Source organism: Nymphaea colorata, chromosome 3 (genome assembly GCF_008831285.2).
Source record: "Nymphaea colorata isolate Beijing-Zhang1983 chromosome 3, ASM883128v2, whole genome shotgun sequence".
NCBI lineage: Eukaryota > Viridiplantae > Streptophyta > Magnoliopsida > Nymphaeales > Nymphaeaceae > Nymphaea > Nymphaea colorata.
The window spans coordinates 22,642,029-22,664,196 of NC_045140.1; the positions used below are offsets into that span (position 1 = coordinate 22,642,029).

Genomic DNA, 22,168 nt, shown 5'->3' on the forward strand with positions numbered 1-22,168 from the left:
AAATTCGAAAACACACATATGTTTAATGCACTTACAGAGACAACTTTTAGGGGCCATTAAGATCTTTCATATTTTCTAAACATAGATTCGGTAAACAAAACTAAGGGGAGGCCTGCTTTTGAAAGCTTATTTCTCAACCAAGGCTTAAAATATAAATTCTAAAAGCATAGACACGTTTTTGCAAAACGTCAATACTTGGGTGGGTGGGTATTTGTGCATTTTTCATTTTCTTTCCAAAACGAACTCGAGGTCCCAGTATAAGATCCACACTTGGTTTCTTAAATTTCAAAACAAACTCGAGTTCATGGTAGCGTAGGTTTAGGCATTCGGATGTACCATTATTCCCTTATCTCGAATCTTGAGCTTGATCTCAAATCCAGTTGCAAACCGTATACTGGATCTGAATTCGATAAACATTTGGGTCACTTTTTTTTTATAATCAGATTAGGGACAATATTTTCCCCTCGAGTATTTCCCCTTGGGAAAGAACATTTGATAATTGAAAAGTTTAAAAGCTTTTAAATTTGCAGGATCCTATATATGACAGCCTCAACCCTTCGGACCATAGATAGCAGATCCAGTTTATAACCAGTAACGAAAAAATATATTCGAATGATAATCGACTCGGATTTATAGGAGCCATCGTTAGAATTCCGGACTGGCTTAATGAATTAGAACAATTATATGGTAACTAATTATGAGATAACTATAAACATCGACGACCTGTGCGGGTTCATCTCTTTGACAGTCTGTTCAGCAATTGCATTCAAGTTCATCCACATATGGACAATTCTACAGAAAAAGAAAAGGCACTCGACTTCTGGATAGATTTAAAGTTTCTATCCAACCAGTTATTTTTGTCTAATTCAAGTGGCTAAACTTAAACGCGGGAATTTTGTTCTTGTTCCTTCAAAAGCAAAGCATGCTGTTTGTAAAGTGCTTTTTCAGTAACATTTATAGCAAGTTTCCTTTTTCTTTCACACGGAGACTCTTTAAGTCAAACGCTGCTTTAATTCCATGACGTTTGAGTAGTCATGGTAGTTTCATTGTGGTTGTTACCATGTTCAACTTAAGAGCGGAGCTACTTATAAAATTCATTTTCAAGACTTTTGAAGTTTGAAATTACAGTTAAGATTCGAACTCGCTAGAGTAAGATTAGTTTCGTGCTCGGTTCGATTTTGCCCACCAAATTCAGATTAGTTTTCAGGTTTTTATTGCCGTTATGTCTCACTCTCGCTTTTATTGTTGTAATTTGCTTTCTCTACAAGCACAAACCAAAGCGTGAAAAGAGATGCATAAGCACTCCGGAAAAAAATACAGTCACCAAAATCCTTCTGCTGATTTAATCCAAGGACTAAACCCCGTGCCCTTAACCGAGTTCAAATTTGAACAACGATGGCACTGGACAGACCGACAGAGTTCAAGGAACGTGCCATTACCATCGCGGAACATAAAACAAGAGGAAAATTTTTTCCTTTCTCTCTTTCGTGGAGGGGAAGGGAGAGATACAAGGTTAAAAAATTAAAATACTTATCACAGGAAAAACAAAGCTCTTTATCTCCACTCAAACCTATAACATCAGCATCATGATCAGGATTAAGATGACGAGGTAGCTAGTTACTAGACAACACAGTGACGAGAAATAAAATCAGAGCCAGCTTTTACAACAGACCAAAGCCATAGAGCAGCAGCCAGCTCTGAAGCGATCAGTTCCACAATTACAAAGCGTTCTTCCTCATCATGTAGACATCCTCCATTCTCCTCAAAGATATGTAGGGGGAACGTGGGAAGACTGCAATCCACTACCCATATAAACTCCACCATAACCGGTTGTAGTTGCACTGTAAGGAGCAGCAGGAGATGCCACCAAACTTTCCGGATAAAGATAAGGCCTTCCATGGCTTCTTTGCTGGTCGTAACGACCTTGGTTTATGGCATTGTAACCAGCCTGTACCTGGTAGTTGTACCCAGTCGCCGATGGATATATGTACCTATTATCTGGCCCATGATTGTTGTATGCACCTCTTTCCGCCACATCTGCCACTCTAGTAGAGCCAGTCATGCCCATCCAATGTCCATGGCTGCCAGGATTGGCACGAGACCGTTTCGGTTGGGGTTTCGCGGTTTCACCCATCCTTTTCTTGTCTGCCTTTGCTTTGTCCAACTGTGCCACCCGTTTTTGAAGGGGGTCAAGCGGGTACTCTGTCTCCAGTTTGTGTTCTTCAATACACTTCATTATGGCTCTCAGAGCAGCCAACTCTTTTGCATTGCCATAATTCTGCATCAGGGAAAAAAGAAAATTAAAGCACTTGCAAGAAAATGTGTAAAATAATTACTATATTAAATTTACTAAATTATTGCACCTGACCAAAACTACTTGCCATCATTATCCCAGATCACAAAGCAATGAGATAAAAGATAATAAGAACTACAAAAAAAGGGCAACCATGGGAAATGAATTGAACAAATCGAATTTATATTCCAATTCAGTGAATTCACCTGAGCAGCACCAGGACCAGCATTTCCACCCTTCCCTTGTGAAGCTCTCCTCACATCCTTCAAATATGTCTTTAGAAGAGGTACAGGTGGGAAGCTCTCAGTAAGCTTGAAGGCGTATATAAAGTTGACAGCATCAATTTGCCTCCCACTGTTTGTAAGTGATTCAATGACACCTGCATAGACCAATCAGGCGTCAACATCCAGCAAAAGAGTTGGTAAACAGAAACTCTTTATTGGATATGATTCTGGATATGTTCAAGCGCAATAAGCTACTGAGGATCTCATCTGATCCATTCTGTGGTGGGAGGTTGACAAAATGCTGCAAATATTTAAAAAAAAAAAAGATGTCCTATAAAAAACAAGGTGTACAGAGGGATCTGTGTTGAGAGCCCTCAAGTCATTTTGACAGAATACCAACCTGGCATTTTGTGTGCAAGTCCAAGAGCATGGCAGAGCTCAGGTGTTTGCTTGCGACGGGAGACTGCAAGTACAAGCTTGCATAGTTCATCTTCATCAAAATCTGACGAAATGTTAAAAGTAGCCAGTAGCTGCAGGAATGCCTGAACTTCCAATGAATTGCCATTGGCAGCATCAGCATCCACATCAGCCAATGTAGGCTTCCACTCATCAGCAATTGCCTTCGCTTGCTGTTTAATTCCAGGGGTGATCACAGGGTGATCCGCATCTGGTGTAGTTCCTGTTGAAAGGGGAGCCAGTGACTCCAACAACAGAATACAAGACCTTCTCAAACCCAAAAGGGCACCATCCCTCTTATCCCCAGGAGAGGTTGTTTGACCAGGAGGGTAAAACCCCTCCAGCGAATCCAGCACCAACTGTGCTGGATTGGTCGCACTTTTCAGGGCAACTGGAACCTCCTCACGTATTGCAGAAAGAACTTTCCGGTTCTCCGAAATGAAATTCAGAAGCCCTATTGCATCCATTTCTTCACATAATTGCTTCAACTGCGGACGGGGCTTAACTTCAGCCGCTTCAGCAGGTGCAGACCTGCTTGGGCTATCAGGCAAATTCTCCTCCATACCAGATAATGGTGCATTGGGTTCACCATTAGAATAGCTACTTACCTTGCATTCAGAATTGGCAGAAGTATCTGCTGTTTTTGGGGATGGTGCTTTTTTGTACTTGCTGCATGCCTCCTCAATCTCAGCAACAGCAGAACCTTTCAGCACCTGCAAACGATCCAATGATGCCTGTTCTTTGGCAGCAACAGCTACTTCTCTCTGCTTGAGAGATTCATGGGTTTCAGCTGCCTTGGCTTCAAATTCCTTCTCCTTCTTCTCTAATTCATCAAATCTCTTTTTCAATGAACTTTCAATGGTAGAAAAGTGTTCCTGTAGCTCCTCCCACTGCAGTTTGCAGCTTAAGGAAGCACCTCTGTGAGTCTCCAGATCACCAAACGCCTTGTGAAGTTGCTCAATCAGTGAACTTGTGGATTCAATACGCGAGAAGAGTACTGGTTCAGAATCGGCCATCGTGCAGTTAATTTAGTAGACACCTGAGAATCTGAGATACTGTATATGGTAAGAACCAGTAAGAAAAAAAGCAGATAGAAGGAGAAGGAAGCAGGTTGTAGAATGATATGTTAGAAATTTCTCAAGTTACCAACTTATCAGCTTTTTTCTACAAAAATGTAAGGAAAACAAAAGCTAAAGATCTCAAAGATGATAATCATCCCAAGAAAAAATACACTAAAAATACTGCAGTAAACTCAGTTACCAATCTCGACACCAACAAGCACACATGAAAGGACCAAAATGGTTATGTTGGATTAGAAAGAATCAAAAGAATTAGTCAGACTCATTGAAATTAAATGTTTCACATGCACATGTAGGATGATGATTGTGTTTTGTTGTGTGTGTGTGTGTGCATGCATGTGTGTGGGGGTGGGGGTAAGTGATCCTGGAGTATACAAGTTACTCGACACAAAGGTACAATCGATCTAAGTCTACTTTTCAGTTTCATCCAAAGCCCAAACCTCTAGGAAAAGCAAGAAATTGAGTCAACTCGCCACCACCATGTCACGAGACAGAAGAAACACCATATATGATATTTGATTCAAGAACAAGTGCAGCTACATGATTTGATATTAACATATAAATGGTGCAGCAAAAATGTGACATAGACTAAGATTACTCAGTTACAAAGGTGAAAAGGGAAGGATGTTGAGTTTAGGAGCTTGGACTCTCACTGCACATAAGCCTGCATAGAGCTACATGATGACGTATGGTTCTGTACTTGGAAAGGCAAGTTGCCCCAATATAACTGATTTCTGTCGGATAAAAATTATCTTAACAGATTCAATTACCTCAAATTTGTGGTTGGTCCCAACTGGTCTCCATTACCAACACGTTTGCATCCAGAAGCTCTAGTAATTGAATTCTGAAACAAGAAAACGGATGAGAAACCAATTCCCCCGGACCAGACCAGTTCAACACTTTAAATATAAAATAGGAAGTAACTTTTCAGTTTTTTTTTATGCTTTCAATTTGGAGGAAAATTCAGATGCAAAACCATAAGTAAAATTTTGTAAGGAAATATGGGAGTTTGATAATAAGTTATAAGCCACAATTTTGTGTTCATTGCTTCGATTTCTTAGTGAAAATGTTTCAAATATTATGCAAGTTTATATAATAAAATCCTCCGTTAATTTTCCAATTCCCACTGGAAAAAGCTTGGTTCTATAAATCCTTATAAAATAAGCATCCAGTACAGGGAACGGAACAGGTGGGACTATTATGAGTAGACGAATCCCACAATTTGCAGATAGGAATGTGATAACCATTCAAAATCAAGACCCAAAAAAATAAATTTCCTTTTTTTTTTCTTTATGGCCATGTATTTCTTCTAACTCAAACTAACAAGGCAAAAGTCCATTGGTAGAAAATCCATGCGACACAGCCCCCACAGTTATGCATAAATTTCTTTATGTTGTTTCTTTGTCTTTGATTCAGCAGCTTCTTCTGCACCTGTCCTTTATCTGCTTTGAGCTCATCTACTACGACTATGTAGTTTAACAGAAGTGCATGGGATGGTTTTCAAAATGGCTCCGTTCGTATTTTCCTGATTTCCGGCGCTTAAACCCAGAGATATGCACGTGCATGTATGTTTGTGTATCCTTACCGTGCGTTCCTGACAGCATCGACATCCCACGCATGGCTGTGTGGCTTACTGCATGTTGGAAGTCAGCTTCATCAGTATTCCTTTGATCCACAACTCGTATGGGTTTTACTCGTTTTTCATCCATCTCAATTGATTAACACAATATCCGACGAGTGTCTCCACTCTGTAGGAATGATCAGCTTCATTTGTACTCAGCTAGACTCTAACTTCCTACCATGGACAGAAGCACGCGCTATTCTGCCTAAATAACCACAAATTGGAACAGTAACCATGATATTTGGATCTCATAGCCATTTAATTATTTTCTTCCGAAAAGGAACCACCTATTCCCTTCATCCTTAAATTCCACCTTCCCACCAAATTGACAATCAAAATTTTTCCCATTCCAGGAAGGAGAAATCAAAATTGTCTAGCCATCGCAAAAAGAAGAACCATCCAATAACCCAAAAAGATTCAGAGAAAAAGAATATCAATTCTAAAATTTACAACAAGCATCACATGCTATTCAAGAAAAACAAGCACGTAGTTAAACGAAAAGGCGACAGAATCTCATTCCGAAACTTCCCAAGATCTAACAAGAAATAAAGGAGAGAAGAAAAAGGCACAAATGGTTGAAGAAACGACGGAAGAGAGCCAAACGTAATCTGAAGCCGAACGACACGAAGATGAAGATAAATTGGAGGGCATCCTTACCAGTTACCTCCAAGGATCGAAACAACCAGTCCGGACGACGAAAACCTCGGCACAAATTTCTTTGGCGTCACAGATGCTGGGACGCTCTCCCGAGACGACGCTCGAACCGCAAACCCTAAGCCTCGCTTTTCTACGAACCGGTGGATTTAGCAAGGATACATTGTCTAACATGCCCTCATAAATTCAGTCAAGGACGGAAAGGGTCTCGCCGACTATGAGCTTGTCCCAACTCCCAAACTCAAAACTGCCATTGTGGAGCTCCTACGTGGACACACCTGCGCCAAGCACAAGCCATGACACGGAGGCTAATTTCGTCATCAGGTGAAGTAAAAACCGAAGTTCGATGGTCCAACGCATTGTTTGATTGCATAATGCTTTACACACCAGTATTTGATTCACATAGACAATGAACTTTGGACTAGCTGTTCTGTGTTTGATTGGCGGAAAATTTACGCACTTACCTTGCTAACAATGTGAATGTATTGATTATGGTGAGAAAGAATTTGAAAAATAACTTTTTTTTTTGGTCCGTCGTTATGATCTATAAATAGGATTTCATCAAAACAGAAAAATTAACTGCTGGCAATGTTATCTTTTCCTGCATCATAAGATCTGACTTTACATTTAAAAAAAAAAAAAACTATGAGCCTTTTGAGTCATAACCAGTTATTTCATCCTTCATATGATTGAACACAAAATAATGAGATGGAATCATTAAGGCCTAGTAGAACAATTTATTCTGTTGCTTCACTGTTCCAACGTTTGATGCTTGATTCCATTCAATGCGCTTCAATTTAGAATGGCAAACTAAAGCCTTCTCATTACCACATCAGTTGGTCTCAAGTGAACATGACTACTCTCACCTCATTGATGTTCGAACGAGAGTCGAAGTCTTCTCTCATCCCCTTCTATATCTCTCTCTCTTCTTTACCCTTAGGGTCCAAGCTATGTTGGTACCAGCATAGTCTCCCATAGGTTAAACCCAAAGTGTGACACATAACACTTCCCAGTCGCCCGCTTGAGTGGCTATGCCTCTTTAGGCAGCAATTAGTTATTAGTTAGTTTCTAAATTGAATTTTTGAGGAGATTTTAAATTGTTATGTCTCTCGTGTCTCATGTGAACCACAAACGATTCAATGGTTCTTGAATCATTATCAGTTTTGTGAATTTATGGCATCGTTGGTTCTTTTCCCGTTCATCATTTCATGAGTTTCAATCGGGTCAGACTGAAAATGAAGAAATGTCGTGCAATAAGCTCTTCAAATTGAGAAGCATCCACGCTCTAGTTTGATAGCACCTGGTACGGGCTGAATAACATTCATCAACCCGAAGCCAACCTAAAAAAAAAAAAGAAGAAGTTTCAGAACATCGCCCAAAGGTGAAAAAGGAAGAAGCTAGGATGGAGTTCGGAGACATGCATTTAAATAGTCATCCAGATCGGGCTAATCAGGTTACTTGATCTTGCATCGAGCAGCACCAATAAGTATTACAGATGTCGCCAACCAGGTTTAAAACTTTTGTGAAGCTTTGAAGTTCAGAAGTCAGACCTCCTAAATTCGGAGAGACAGAGGGAAAGAGAGAAAATGAGAGAAAGCCGGGGAACGATCAGCTTTGATTTAATTTACTGCTATTAGGTAACATGTAGTGGTGATGCGTGAAACGCATTGTACATCATAACGTGTTTTGTGACTTTTGTCATCCGAATTCTGCAATGTCTCCAAAAGAATTATCCCGCAGAACATGAAATATGGGTAAAGTGACAAGATGAGCATCTCATGTCCCTGGTGTCGACCATCCTCTGGCTGATCAAGCCTTTTGACAATCCTCTGGCTGATCAATCCTTAAATCAACACGACAATGGCGACATCACCTATCACAGAAATCGCGGATCAGCCAACCGCCAAGGATCCAGGGCATTGATGCATCTTGCAACATCATGGTACAAAACTCCTGAAGGCTAGAAAGCCTCAAGTGCATAGCTGTGGAATGCTGCAACCTTCATATAATTCCTCAGATCCGTTCAAACATGAAGTGTGATCAAACTTGCAAACCGGTGTTCATCTCTCCTAAGCATGGGCAAGGATTTCAGCAAAGAGACATCGGACCAGCTTGCACGAGCTCCAAATGAGATGAGATAGGCTACGAAGCCCAGATATATGGCTACACCAGTGCAAAATAGAGCACCAATCCATGGACCACTGACTTCATTAGAAAAGAAATCCAAAACAAGATAGCCATTGATCACCATCACCAGTGAGGCCACAAACCATGCGATGACCTAAGAAAGCCACATAACCAGAATCAGCGAGGTCTTTCCAGCAAGTGGACAGGAGAGATCCAGTGAATTAAATACAAAAGTCATGGTCTAAAACCGCAAAGAATCCAATATAAAGCCAATTAAGCAATAAAAGAAAGATAACACAGTAGTTATATCAGTATCAGATGCTAGGATCAATCTTCTTATTTCTTTTTTTTTCTACAAGCAATGCTGGGACAGACTTTACTGATTCACAATTTCAGACAATGATGCACATCTTACATACAGCAAACACGAACGCCCACTCCCTTGGTCAAAAGGTTGTAGAAGACGTATTCAAGGGCATACCAGCTTTTTAGTTGACTAAGTGCTAACTTTTCTTTGCACATAAAACTATATTCCAGTTCTTCAGTTTGTGTGGTATATGTGCCTCACTTTGTAATTGTGTCTGGGAGTTTCAAAATTTCAATGCATATGATTCTTGCAATTTGCCTATGGAGTTTCAGTTCTGTGCTTGGCTCCTTACTAGCCATTAATACAGTCCATACTGCATACGTGAGAACACTTCATATCTAGGCAGTAGAGTTCCACTTACCATGGCAAGATTTTGCATCTTGAAGCCATACTTGCTTGCTACTGCTTCTACATAAACTGGTACATGCAGTAATTCCATTGTGCCTCCAAGATGCACGCTCTTTACCATGCTGCATAATTTCATTTCCATCTGAACAACCTTTCTGCCGGACATGTGGATCAAAAAAGTAACATTGTGTTTGACTCTTTGTAGGAGTCCAGATTAGAGCATCAAAATTGCAACTGGATATGTCAACATTGCCTTATGCACCCACATTGACCACTCATAGAAGACAATGTATCTTCAGCTATACCACTACACTAGCTACACAAAGCTGGCCCTCTTTCGTTAGAACCATCTAGAGAATCCTTCTCGAGTCTAAATCTCAGAATGGAGAACCGGTGCATTGTCCACATCCAAGCCATCTTCTTGCTTTACCATGCTAAAATGTAAACCTACTCATATTCTCTGAGCACAAGAAAAATCATCTAATACCAACAGACTGAAGATCAGAATGTAGCATTGAATCGAACGAATTTGGTGATTAGAATGAGAAAAAGACACAAAACATTATTATTTAACCAGTAGAAGCTCGTCCTGTTTGATAAAGTTAGTTCCATCATTATGAAAATTTGTTCGCCTTGCAGTCAAACTGCTATATGGACTGCTTCCAAACCCCATCAACAATGGGACTGCTGACCAACCTTGAGATTCTTTTAGGACGTTAGATATTCTATAAACTGAAAAATGCTCTATCCCCCTGTCTGCACTAACCATTAAGAAAAAAGTAAAGTGGATTGCCCAAACAGTGGAAGCCAACCTCCCTACAGGCATGCGGATATAGCTTTGGTGATCAACATTATCCAACGAGTCAGTTCAGATTTCAAGATGTTGCAAGAGCATCTATTAACCTATGAAAATTCACCCAAAATTGATTATTCTATCTAACAGGAACTTTCTCATCACTACAACATAGCCAGTACATTACTTGAGCAGACTGTATCTTAATTATATCATCAGAGTTTCTATCCCACCTCTGAGCCAAATACTGCATTAGTATTGTACTTTTGATTTTCATGAACTGCCAGAGGACACTTCCAACTTCCAAAAATTCCAACTTCCAAAAATTGAGGATTAAGCCTGTGGAGGAACCCTAGCATCTATCACCATAGCATCATCAGAAATAAGCTTGCCCAAAAGAGAATAAGGATATGATGCCAGAAGACAAAAAAGGAAAGATCTTCCCACTTTGTGAAACTAGATAGCACAAAGTACCAAGGGAAAAAAAATTAAAGACAAACCTGAATTGAGCTCCTCCTAAGGAGCTTTCCAGTAGCCTACTTGCAAGTCAAGCTTTCAGGCAGACCAGCCCAAGCAAGAAAACACACACGCATACACACACTTATATATATATATATATATATATATATACAACCTTGAAATAAGTCTTTAAAGAACTAAAAATGCAAAATCGGAGTCACTTCGCTAACCAATCATATGTAAGCTAAATATTGCATACAAAACCAGGTGAGATGGTGGAATTAGCTAATTTTAAATGTCAGTGAATTGTAAGCCTGCAAAGAAAGACTTGAAAGAGATAAGGAACAAAGCCACTTACTTTCGTGACAGATCCTATCTTAAAAACGCCCATGATTTGCTCCTTTGACACCAAAAAAAGTAGAGGAATAAGAGCAAATGGTATCTGCAGTGATTGAAGGACATTAAGCCATTCGTTCAATACATCAAGAGCAGATTCAGATGTGTTGAACACCAACGCAACAACTATCGTGGGCACAATGGCAAAACTTCTTGTAATTACAGCTCTCATCCATTTCTTCATGCGGAGATTGAGGAAACCACCCATGATAAACTGTCCAGCATATGTTCCTGTAATTGTGCTACTTTGTCCAGCTGCTAATAATCCAATTCCCCAAATGTAAAGTATCGGCAACACTCCCCCTCCATACTTTTCTTGAAGGTACTGTCCAGCATTTGCAAGACCAATATTTTCGGCTTCCTTTGTCCCATAGAAACCCTTTGCAAAAACAGTCGTGACCAGCAGATTTATTATAAACGAGACAAACAGTGCCAATGACGATTCGATTGAGTAATACTTGAGAGCTTCCTGAACTCGACACTTATTTTTTATATCAATATTTCTTGATTGGACGAGAGCAGAATGCAGGAATACATTATGTGGCATAATTATGCAACCTACAACCCCGACAGCTTGCCTTATAGTTTTGGAGCTGAGCCTTGGGACCAGCACACCTGCAGATAACCCAAAAAAAAAAAACATATCTATTTTCACACAAATAAAAAAAGAAAATAGAAATTACTGGATACTTTTAGAACACGTATAAGTAGGAAGGGAATACAGATTCCCTCGTGTATATGTCATACCCAATAGTAATTGCCTTCCATCTGGATGGGTGTCTGCAAACATCCAAGCAAAAGAAAGAGCCATGGTCGCAATCAATACTCCAAATACAGCTTCCAATTTCCTCACCCCATAGTTCTCCAAAAATAAAAATATAAAGCTGCGAAGAATTCATTGCCACATAAAAAACTTTGACACTGAAGTAATTTAATGACTGCCAAAGAAAATCGTACACAAAAATGCAAGCACGGACCAAATGAATCAAGAAAACTCTAATGCCGGAATCAAACACCATTTTTGGAAAAAAAAAAACGAAATTTCTAGTTGAATCAGCCAAAAACAAAACCGGCTCCGGAGAACCAATTTCAAATACGAAAAAAGCCCAGATTATACGCAGTGTACTAATTAATCTAGGACAAAGCGTGTGTGAATACGAGGAGACATGCGAAATTGATTCTGTAAAAGGGCTAAAACCTAATTTCCGACTGCAGAAGCCCTAATTAAGAACAGGAAACTCTATAAACACCATGCCATCATCCCAGATCCAGCAAGATAACAGAACCTCACCTATCGACGGCGGTAATGAGCACGCCAGCCCAAAGAGGGAAGAAGCCATTGCTGAGGATCTTGATAGCGATGGCGCTGCCGATGACCTCCTGGATATCTGCCCCGATGAGAGCGAGTTCCGCCATCAGCCATAATGAGACCCTCGCCGCTGCCGGATACTCATCCCTGCACAGCTCGGCGAGGTGCCGGCCGGTGGCGACGCCGAGACGGGCGGAAAGCAGCTGGATCATGAGGCCCATGACGGTGGCCCAGAGCAACAGCCAGAGCAACGAGTCCCCGGCAATCGCCCCCGCCTGGAGATCGCCCTCGAGGTTCCCCGGGTCGAGGAAGGCGATGCTCATGAGGAACCCCGGGCCGGTGAACAGCCAGAGCTTCCGCCAGGAGAACGCCGGGGAGGCATCCGTGTCGCCGTCTTCTTGCGGGATGCCGATGACCACCTTCTCTCGCACCTCGAACGCCTTCTCCTCCTCCTCGTCGTCGTCGGCAGAGGCGAGGAGGGCGTTCTCTTCCATCTCCTCCTCTGCAACCGGACTCATCCCCTCACCAGCTTCTTCCCTCGCGTCCTCTTCGCTCTCTCTCTTCACACGCACAGATCTCAGAGAGCGGGCGGGACTTCCCGGGGTGGGGGAATTTGTAGGCTTCTGGGCACGCGTGAAGCGCGTGGCCGCCACGTTCCCCGTCGGCGGGGGTTCTGGGTTGCTTGCGCCCCCTACTGGCCAGGCTTGAGTGGGGAGGGCGGGAATATGAATATATTATGTGATTTGGAGCCATGGATTTGCCCTGGGCGTCGCAGTACGCGCCGGCTATTGGTTTTAGGTTCTACAGGAATGTAAACAATTAAGACCTCAAAACAAAAGCTTTTAATTATAAAAATGGTACACCAAAAAGGAAGTCTATATATTTGAGAATTTGGGTCTTCAGTATCTCTTAAAAATAACTGCAACTTAATATTATAAGTTCACCCATATTTAAATCTTGAGAGGTACTCCTATCCTATCTCAAGAAGAAATGCTCAACATGGCGGCATGTGCTTGAGAGTTGGAAGTTTCTAACCTAATGCATTACATTTGTTTGGTAAATAAACTACTTGGATACATCAAAATGGTTATACTTGAATACATAATCCAAAATGGCGAATGCTCAAATTGGCTAGGTAGGTGTCCTTTTTGTCGGTCGCAGAAATTCCATTTAAACGATGCCTTTACTTGTAATTCCATTTAAGTGGTTGCTCCTTTTTCTTTACCGATGTGAAAAGCGAAAAGATGGATTTCACAAGCAAAAAGTAAGGCCTACGCGGAAAGATCAAAAAGTTCGATCGATCGGCCGCATTTGGAATTAACGTCCAAAGACAGTCGCCTATGTGAATATTTCTCAAAATAAAATTTGCTCTCCCGTTCTCCGCATGTTATGTTGGGCTTACTCGCGAGGCGATATTTTATTCGCTGTTTGCTGGCCCAAAGGAGTTGAAATCGACGACAACGACGGGTCGTCGACTTTTTTATGCGGAACATTGTCAACTTTGTCCTTGGGGCAAATCCTTAATTGGTGGACCAATGCGCAGCGGGCCGGGCCCGGTTCGCCCACCCTGTTCATGAGCCCAGAACAGCCCGGACGTGTTCATGGACTTGGCACACTTTTGTCTGGTACGCACCTGGTTCACCCTGCTTTAAATCGACCGGCCCTGATCATAACTGAATATGCTGGTTCATGTTGAATGACCCTCATTTCTGGAGGAGATTTACTGCTCTCCAAAGAGCCGAAACCCATATCCATCTCCTTGTTTTTTTTAGGGTATATGACATGCTTTTAGTGTCTTGAAATGTTGTTTTGGTTGTGCTTTAGCTTATATATCGGTGCTCTGATTATTAATGAAAAGGTTTTTCCAGCCCGTTTTCATCGAAACTTGTATATTAGTGACTTCTTTTTACAGTGCAATAAGTTGATGTCCCCGACATTCGACTAGCTGCCTACCAACTTCCATCACAAGCTATTGCAGCAACCCCCTTAAAGATAAATGATTTGGAAGTGTTGATTTAATCTTAGATGCCATATATGACTTCATTCATTTCACATTTTTACAAAAAAAAAGGGGGTCATAAATGCAGCATGCACCCGTAAATGGATTCGAAACTTGAACACGCATTCGAAGAATGAGTTGTTCCTGAGGAACAAATACAATGTGTCATTGGAACATAGATTTCAATAAGATGTGTTTGAAGGACATGATATTCTTGTTTCTGAAAACACGGTATGGATATATCTAACATTTCGTCACTGGATCCAAACAGCCTCTGTAGTTATGGTGTGTTTCAATGAGAACACAATGTTTTTCTTATTAGAGACTCCTAAAAAGTAATACTTTGAAACACTAATAATAAAACCTAAATTGCTTTATCTTGTCTTCACCGGTGCAGCAGCACACAGCAAAAATGAAAGGAACATGCTGGTTTCTTGCAAAGCATGTTTCAAACAATGTGCAGTCGTTTGGCAATGAAAACAGTAGCACATTGTTTTACATAACTGCCTTAATTAAAGATTGAAGCAAATACATAGGATAAAATGCAACCCAAATGTGCACTTTTAAAAAGGAAACACTCTCAAGGATTGAACAAGAGAGTTCATGGTTGGGTGGAGGCGCTTCCTGTGATTCATCTTATTTACCTTGATCATGGAGCAGAGAATACAAAAAAACCAAATCAATATTTATAAAAAACACTCTCAACTTTTAAATGGGTATTTCATACATAAATCGTGTTTAAACAATTTGCATTTATCTATGTCAAATCAAGATATGCGACACTAAAAATATAAGCTGACAAATGAGAGTTTCTAACAATCTCAAACTTAATTAACATGAACTTTTCAATAATGCATTGACAATTAAAAATTAATACACGTTGAAAAGTTATTGAAGGAAAAAAAAAAACTACTTGTTTGTCCAAACCGGTTTCAGCATAAGGCCGATAAAGGCAAGGCCAAAAAAAGGATAGGGCAAAACCAATGGTTCAAACTCGTGCCTTGTGGACTCCAACAACAAAAGCAATGGCTACAAAGGCACCTCATCTTTCACGCGATCCCCGAATATATATAATCATTTTCAAGCCAGTAATCCAGATGCCTTAAACAAGGGGCAGAATATAATAAGTTTTTTTTTTTTTTTTTTTTTCCCGAGGCCATCGACGCTCAAGCTTAGTACATATACTAAACCTTTTGCCAATTCTATGGACGCAACCATCCGTTCTTCTTTAATAAATAAATAAACAAATATATATATATATATATATATATTCCTTGGTGCTATCAAGTGTTTCGCTCTCTTCATTAGGTGGGTCGTTCAAATTTGATTAGTTGATTGTGAACCTTTTCATTGAATACATGGTATTTCAGATGATTCAAAAACGGATTTTGCGCATATTCAAGTTAAAATGGAGTCAATATTTCAAGTTCGACGCAAGCAGACCCGGATGTGAAATCTTAACGTGGAAGTTGGGGCTTCTAGTTTGTGGAGCAGTGCTTGAACATATTGTTTGAGTTCGGGTTCGTCTCCCCCTGAGATTGATCCGATTGGTTCTAGATTTGGGTTCTGCGGATTCAGTTCTGATTCAGATCTATCGAGATCCAACCAACATTCCATCCTTGCTAATCCTGGATCCAACTGATGAAATTGGTCAGGTGTGGTTGCTGAATTTTCAATGTGTAAGACATGAACATTATCATATTACCGGTTATGGCCAAATTCTATGGAAAAAACTTTTTTTTTTGTTTGACTTTGAAACCGTACCGGTGCCTCGTAACCGGCTTGGATCTGGACCACAATGATAAACCCTATTCAAGCTACGGATCCGCAATTGATGAGGGAACGAAGTCCAAACATCCCGCAAAGTTAGTGAACGTCACTGCTGCCGCCAGGGGCAGAGCCAGGATTTTTCGCAAGGGCGGACTTCTTTTTTTTTTTTTTAATTTGGTTGGGGCATGCTACAGGCGAAGTAGGTATAGATCTAGAACAAAGAAAAAAATCAAATCCAAATTGCATTCAAACTTAAATCCAAGATTCCGAAAATATCTGCATTTGGCTTAAAAGAATTTCGTCTAGATCTGAACCCGATTGTGCGGATCATCACAGTTCCACCTTGGATCTAATAGCCCCTAAGTCCTTTTCACAGGCAGTGAAATACTAATATGAGTCAGTATCAGGTCATCTGTTGCTGCGCTTAACAATATAAAATGTCACTCTGACCAACGACCGTATATATAAATATATATAGAGAAAGGAAAACAACATTGTTCAAACAAAAAGTTGAACCTTGGAAAAAAAAGATTACATTTAAAAAATTAGCTTTTAATTCTTGTAAAAGGTCGAAAATATTACCATTTTTCCATAGGTTAAGAGAAATTAATCAGACATCACACCAAATGGAGGTTTTCATGCGCGAGACAGCCTCACTCCTATAAATATTATCGTTCCTGGAATTACAAATCACCCACAAAACGTAAACAGTCAAATTCTCCGACTAGTATGCCATTTTTTTTTTGTTTTTCCATGAATCAGGTCTAGAATTGTAGATATGTTTGTGGCAGGAGCATACACCGGTGAGCACATAAAGATCTAGAGAGAGAAAAGAGGTGAAATCTTTTCAGCCATTCCACCATCCGTTAATCACATGCACATGAAATGCATTGAGTGGTGCTCAATGCAATGTGTTAGACAGGCAGTGTGTTGTGAGAGACTGGAAGATTTTTCCATCCAAATCTAGATGGAGAAATCAGACGATCCTCTATGTATAGCTTCCAGAGCAGGTGAATCTATCGTGCAGTTCATAGAAAGTGTTAAGTGAGGAGCATCTAATGAAGAGAGATAGAATTTGCTTTTTGAAATCTTCTAGGAGTTGGAATAATCGTTTAAGTTTGCAAAGACATAAAAACATTGTCAACGACTGTCTGCAAAGGCAGTTGTGCAGTATTCAAGGAGCATGAAAATACAAAAGCGAGGATCTTTCAGCCCTCCAATCATGCAAGCGAGCTCTGGTTTCCAAGATTAATGGCTTCCGACAAGGAAAGAAACACTTGGTTCAATGATAGAGAGGCCTGCCCACTGATATGGGAGTAGAGCAGAGGCCTTACTGCTTGAACGAAGAAGAGTCGCCTTGCATTTGGGGAAGAGAAAGGACGATGCCCATGTGTGGACGTCGATCGATGCCTGGAGGGACGCCCATATTCCAGAACAGATCAGATAGAAAAATTCGGTGAGAAGACAACCCTTTCACCAGCTGAACTTCAGGAGAACATCTCGATATTCCTTTCATCCAGTAACTTACTCCACTTACCTCGTTTGGGAATGATCGCGAAAATGGTGAGGACAAATACTACAGTCCCTTAACTATTGGATAGAAAAATTCGGATTTTAGATTTGACAGTCCGATCTTACACTCAAATTTTTAGATTTGATAATTGAAAAATATGATCCACTTAATAATTGAATCCAAATTTCGTATTGCACAATTTTGCATTTGAATCTGTGACTGAGTCAGAAAGAAGTCAGAATCCAGTAGTGTTAAAGTGCAATAATGGGATTAACGGCCTCCAAGCTAGAGACCGCTCTTTATGTTGCAAATACATTAACGTATTAATAATCGAGGCACCGAAGTAGTCCTGGATCCTAGAAGGAACCAAAAGAGCTTTTGGTTCGAAAAGTGGGATCCGACTCACCCGAGTTGTCTTGCCTCTCTCTTTCTTTCCTCATAGTTTTTATTCTTGTCAATGTCAAACTCAAAACACTTCGACAGATCACAAGGTATTAACCAAAAAATGTATAAAACGTAATTTAAAATAATATTTTCAAATTATTTTAAAAAATAGTATAATGACAAGATGTAGCTTGAAATATTCCGTTCTCTTTATTTTTAAGTAAGAGTGCATACCACTATAATTAGTCACTTGACTGAGGTCTGCTTACACGTATCTCCGAATAAGCCTTATTTTATAATTATGGAGAAACTAAGGACAGGAAAGTTAAATATTAAAAAAAAACAATAAGAAGATATTATTGATCGCTGGTTTAATTTAAGAAGATTAAAAAGGAGATCAGAAGATTAGAAAACGAACCTCCGTTTCAACATTGAAAGCCAAAAACTGGTTCTTCTTCTCCTCTGGTTTTGCGACGTGGATTGCGTTAAACCTCTCTGATGATATCTTCAAAATGAAGAAGGATTCATGGAGATTTCATTTGAATTTGCCACTACCAACAAGTCAAACATTTATTCAATGCGTTCGATTCAAGCAAAGATGCTGCCGTATATATTTCTACACGCCAAAGACAAGTAGAAATAGATAAACAAATAAACAAATATATTATATTTAATCTATGCCTAATGTTGTTGAATGGTTAAATATTAAAAATTTATCACTAGATAATATCTATAAAATGTGATGATGGTCTATGGTGATTTGGTAGTTCTTTTGGCGATGAATTTCTAATCATCTGGCAACTATGAAGCACTTGGTAACATTGAACATATATATATATATATATATATATATAGCAAGTGGTGTATCCATGTGGATAACGTGGGATATCTTTGCCACGAAACATGCCAACGAGACGGAGCTACATATGGACTGGTTAATGTTTTTTTATTTTTTTATTAATATTTTTAAATATTTATTCTGTTATGTACATGGTGCCCTTAAAATCTGTTAACGAGTGTCCCTCGACAAACTTTTTCCGGCTCCACCACTGATGCCAAGCAGACATTTCGTCATCGCAAGAAGCGCACCACAACATGTTTCTTACTGAACAAATTAAACCTTTACAGAAGTTCTTTGTGGAAATGATTCCTTGCTTGCAGGAAGCTTAGGGCAGCTGAATGATCACTATCATGCATTAGTATTTGTTATCTCCAATTTCAGAAGCAGGTACTATTCAAGATCTCTTTGATGCTTACAGAAGAAAGATAACATCACAAATTCAGAGAATATATTATATGTTTGGGCAAAAGCTCGACCTTTTCATCTCGAATATGCCTGCTTAATGTTCTTTAATTTCATTAATGCTCTACCAAGTCAAATGGAACTCGTCCTTTTCGTGTTAGCTGCTTCTTCCTTCATATACGTACCAATCTGTGATTGTTTCACTAAGCATTTTTATCACGAAAGCCGTGTTTTATTTCTTCTCTGTTTCTGGATGATGAGGAACCATCAAAGAACGCAAAAGCTATTTACTTTTTCAAAAAGCCAAGGCATCGAAAAGATTGTTTCATCACATACAGAAACTATAAAATATTAATATTCGCACTCCGGGATAATGCAGGCATATGATATAGGGATTCTGCGTATGGCAAATTATGCCCGTCTATTGTTGATGGGCTCTACGTACACGCATGTGTTCTTGTTTTCTTTTGTACACTTTTACACCCTTTCGGAATTCATACACGCGCAGAAGCTAATAATGTTAGGCGGGTTCATCTTTCCTGGAACTGAAGATGGTTCGTTTATGAAGACACCCATCAATTTCTACTTTGATGGCAAATCACATGAACAGGACTGATTCCAGTGATTTGAACACTAGCCTGAACTAAAAGGTCAAAAGCCAACCTTTTCATCTGAGTTTATTAAACAATGTCCAAATATGAACTTTCAGGCCACTGTAGATTTAGTCCATAAAGGCAGGGGACAAAAGAATCCGGATCCTGCATACTCCCCCCAGCATAAATCCCAACACAATATCTCAAGTTTGTGATACCCCACCTTATTTCCTGATCTTATCAGTTCCCTCTCCCCCAAGATCCTTTTCCATTTGGGCCCTACCCTCATCAAGCACCTTACTGTGGATCTGTTAGGGTGATATCAAGCACAAGAGGGAACCTGTTCCCCTTTCTTTTCCTGTACAAGCGCAGAAAAGTAAAGTGCCTTTTGAAAGCATGTTCTTGTTCAGCTTACCATCAACGATGCCATCTCTCAGGCACCACCAGCACTGCCCAAAACCTGGCGTCACCACCTGAATTGACATCCCCAGTTTATCTTCTTCGCCAAGTAGTCCTGATAAAGGTACACTAGAATGAAAACTGTGGTGAAGATCTCCCATGGTTGGAGGCCCTTCAAGGTCAAATGGGTGGTAACATGGACCTCAGTCTTTGCTTCCACAAAGAAGCACCAATGTTTACAATTTCAAGTGTAGAAAGAAAAGGATTCATGTGAAAAGCCTGACCTGACAAGACACCTCTGTGGACACCCTGTCATGAATTAAGTCTTGTCTGAACTCTTTTAGAAAAGAGACAAGAGTCCATTGATCTCGCTGTCATTGCTGCCCATGTCACAGATCCATTGTCCTAGCCTCTGCTAACTACCACGCAGAGTGACTATGCTTCATTCATATACAGGAAATCGACCGTACAGAAAGCATAGAAGTGAGAGACACTAAAAGGCAGAGATAATGCTTTCCTGGTTGGACAATGTTCCTTACTGTAACATATTCTGAAGTTCCTGTTCGTGCTTCCTGGCCTTAGTGGAGAGGTCAGGCAGACAAATTATTGGGTACAAGGCAATTGCGCAAAAAAGTGTATAACTACAGTTCAAACTTCTGACCACATCTGATCTTCACAGTCCCAATCTTGCAAACCTACTCCTAACGATCGATTTTCTATACAAATCCATCAGATTTGGAAAATTTCACATGATCGAATTTCCAGTCCTTATGAAATGCCTTTTTGTGTATCTAAATAACTCAACCTAACAGTGGATTTGTTGGTTTTAAACAATGGAGATTGAATCTATATTAGAAGAGCTTTGAAATGAAACTCAAAAGTTAGATTTCTAAAGTGTAGTTGCATTTCTCCAGGGGCATTTGTTAGTATAGACTGTTTAGATAATTGCGCATTATTTAGAAACGAAACAGCAAACTCGCGTTGGAGAATGTGTAAATTCATAGGAATAGTCTTTGAGATACAGTTTGGCTCCTGGATTTGTTTTGCCTCACTCTCCATCATCGACAGTCATTTTCCTGTTGGATGTGCAAGTCCAAATGGAGTTATGGTCAAAATTCTTTCATTATGCATTTTGTTGAGTCAAAATTGTATGCGATTAAGTAATGTGCTGAAAGTGATTGTGCACCGAACTGAAATGCACTGTCAGTGTTCGGGTAATTATGCAAGAATAGTGTAAAAGTTTTTTTCCTTTTCAAGAGTCAAGCAGGAATTAAAGTTAAAAGCCAAGTGATGCACCCCAACTATTGAAGTCTCAACTTAAAAGCCTTAGACAGACCCCAAAAAGGTCCTTCAGTTTTCTTCCATCTTCACATAAAGAAGATTAAACTGATAAGTCAATAATCATAAACCATTCGCTGATAATTCGTCCATGATATTAAGGCACAACAAGGACACCTCATAACATCATATACATTCATTATAATGTAAGACGAATCAAAACTAGCAGAAAAAAAACAGTAGCAAAAACAGAAAGAAGCTTTAAAAAATCTCATTCCGCTAGTATACTGTAAACTAGCAACCCCATGGCTTTCAACCATGTTACAGTAGGCCAGTTGAAGAAAATGTACTTCATGAGCATTGTCCTGGCTTTATTACATGACTTCAATGTTGGAAAGGACTTGATCGAATTTTGGTTCCCTTGCGTACAAGAGCTCTTTTTGTGAACTTGGTTTCCTCCTGTCTGACGTGAAAGCACATGCACCTTGACCTCCATTATTCGTTTCATCTCCAACCTCGGGGTTAGGCAGATTCCCTACCAAGCTACAAGAAGAGGTGCGTAAAGCGTGTCCTCCGGGGATCGAACTCTTGACCTCCGTCAACTTGTAGAACTTTGTACTAAACATGAAATGCAGATGTTGCCTCATGCTTCACAAGACACAGGGGAAGTTTGGTAATTATGCATCATGCTTCATAGCCAGTTGTATCTGTAGTCGGGATCGGTTGCAGAAGGGAGACAGCATCTGTATCCAACTCCTGAAGGAAAAGCAGGTGAATGTTAAGGGATGGCCCTCGTACAGGAGCTCCAACACAAAAAGGAGATAGAGTGAGAGAATCCTTCTGTGGTCCAGAGCAGAGTTGAA

General features: G+C 40.0%; 2 protein-coding genes across 6 annotated transcripts; both read right to left on the reverse strand.

The window, feature by feature from the left end:
- Positions 1-1,315: 1,315 nt before the first annotated feature.
- LOC116250851 (FRIGIDA-like protein 3) lies at positions 1,316-6,482 on the reverse strand. Of its 5 annotated transcripts, none has more exons than XM_031624802.2 (6): positions 6,331-6,448; positions 5,638-5,685; positions 4,823-4,896; positions 2,918-4,020; positions 2,500-2,672; positions 1,316-2,278 (listed from the first exon to the last, which is right to left on the reverse strand). In XM_031624802.2, the coding sequence occupies exons 4-6, from the start codon at positions 3,987-3,989 to the stop codon at positions 1,763-1,765; spliced, it is 1,761 nt and encodes a 586-aa protein (XP_031480662.1). In that variant the 5' UTR covers positions 3,990-4,020; positions 4,823-4,896; positions 5,638-5,685; positions 6,331-6,448; the 3' UTR covers positions 1,316-1,762. The 5 variants fall into 5 exon arrangements, with proteins under 5 accessions (XP_031480662.1, XP_031480665.1, XP_031480661.1 ...); XM_031624805.2 differs by having other exon boundaries at positions 2,918-4,028; XM_031624801.2 differs by lacking the exon at positions 5,638-5,685 and having other exon boundaries at positions 6,331-6,482.
- A 1,432-nt stretch (positions 6,483-7,914) lies between these two features.
- On the reverse strand, positions 7,915-12,820 carry LOC116250865 (metal transporter Nramp2-like). The gene is made up of 4 exons (XM_031624837.2): positions 12,109-12,820; positions 11,565-11,701; positions 10,780-11,432; positions 7,915-8,608 (listed from the first exon to the last, which is right to left on the reverse strand). Exons 1-4 carry the CDS (start codon positions 12,642-12,644, stop codon positions 8,351-8,353), a joined length of 1,584 nt encoding a protein of 527 aa, XP_031480697.1. The 5' UTR covers positions 12,645-12,820; the 3' UTR covers positions 7,915-8,350.
- Positions 12,821-22,168: the final 9,348 nt, after the last annotated feature.

Excerpts from the sequence above, each read along its gene's own strand:
- LOC116250851 (XM_031624801.2), bottom strand. The coding sequence starts at position 3,989 with ATGGCCGATTCTGAACCAGTACTCTTCTCGCGTATTGAATCCACAAGT. Across the intron at positions 2,673-2,917 it reads ACTTGCACACAAAATGCCAG|GTGTCATTGAATCACTTACA; the intron begins GTTGGTATTCTG and ends TGGTCTATGCAG. Across the intron at positions 2,279-2,499 it reads CTGGTCCTGGTGCTGCTCAG|AATTATGGCAATGCAAAAGA; the intron begins GTGAATTCACTG and ends TCCCTGATGCAG.
- LOC116250865 (XM_031624837.2), bottom strand. The coding sequence starts at position 12,644 with ATGAGTCCGGTTGCAGAGGAGGAGATGGAAGAGAACGCCCTCCTCGCC. Across the intron at positions 11,433-11,564 it reads TGGAAGGCAATTACTATTGG|GTGTGCTGGTCCCAAGGCTC; the intron begins GTATGACATATA and ends GGTTATCTGCAG. Across the intron at positions 8,609-10,779 it reads AGATAGGATCTGTCACGAAA|GTCATCGCATGGTTTGTGGC; the intron begins GTAAGTGGCTTT and ends TGGCTTTCTTAG.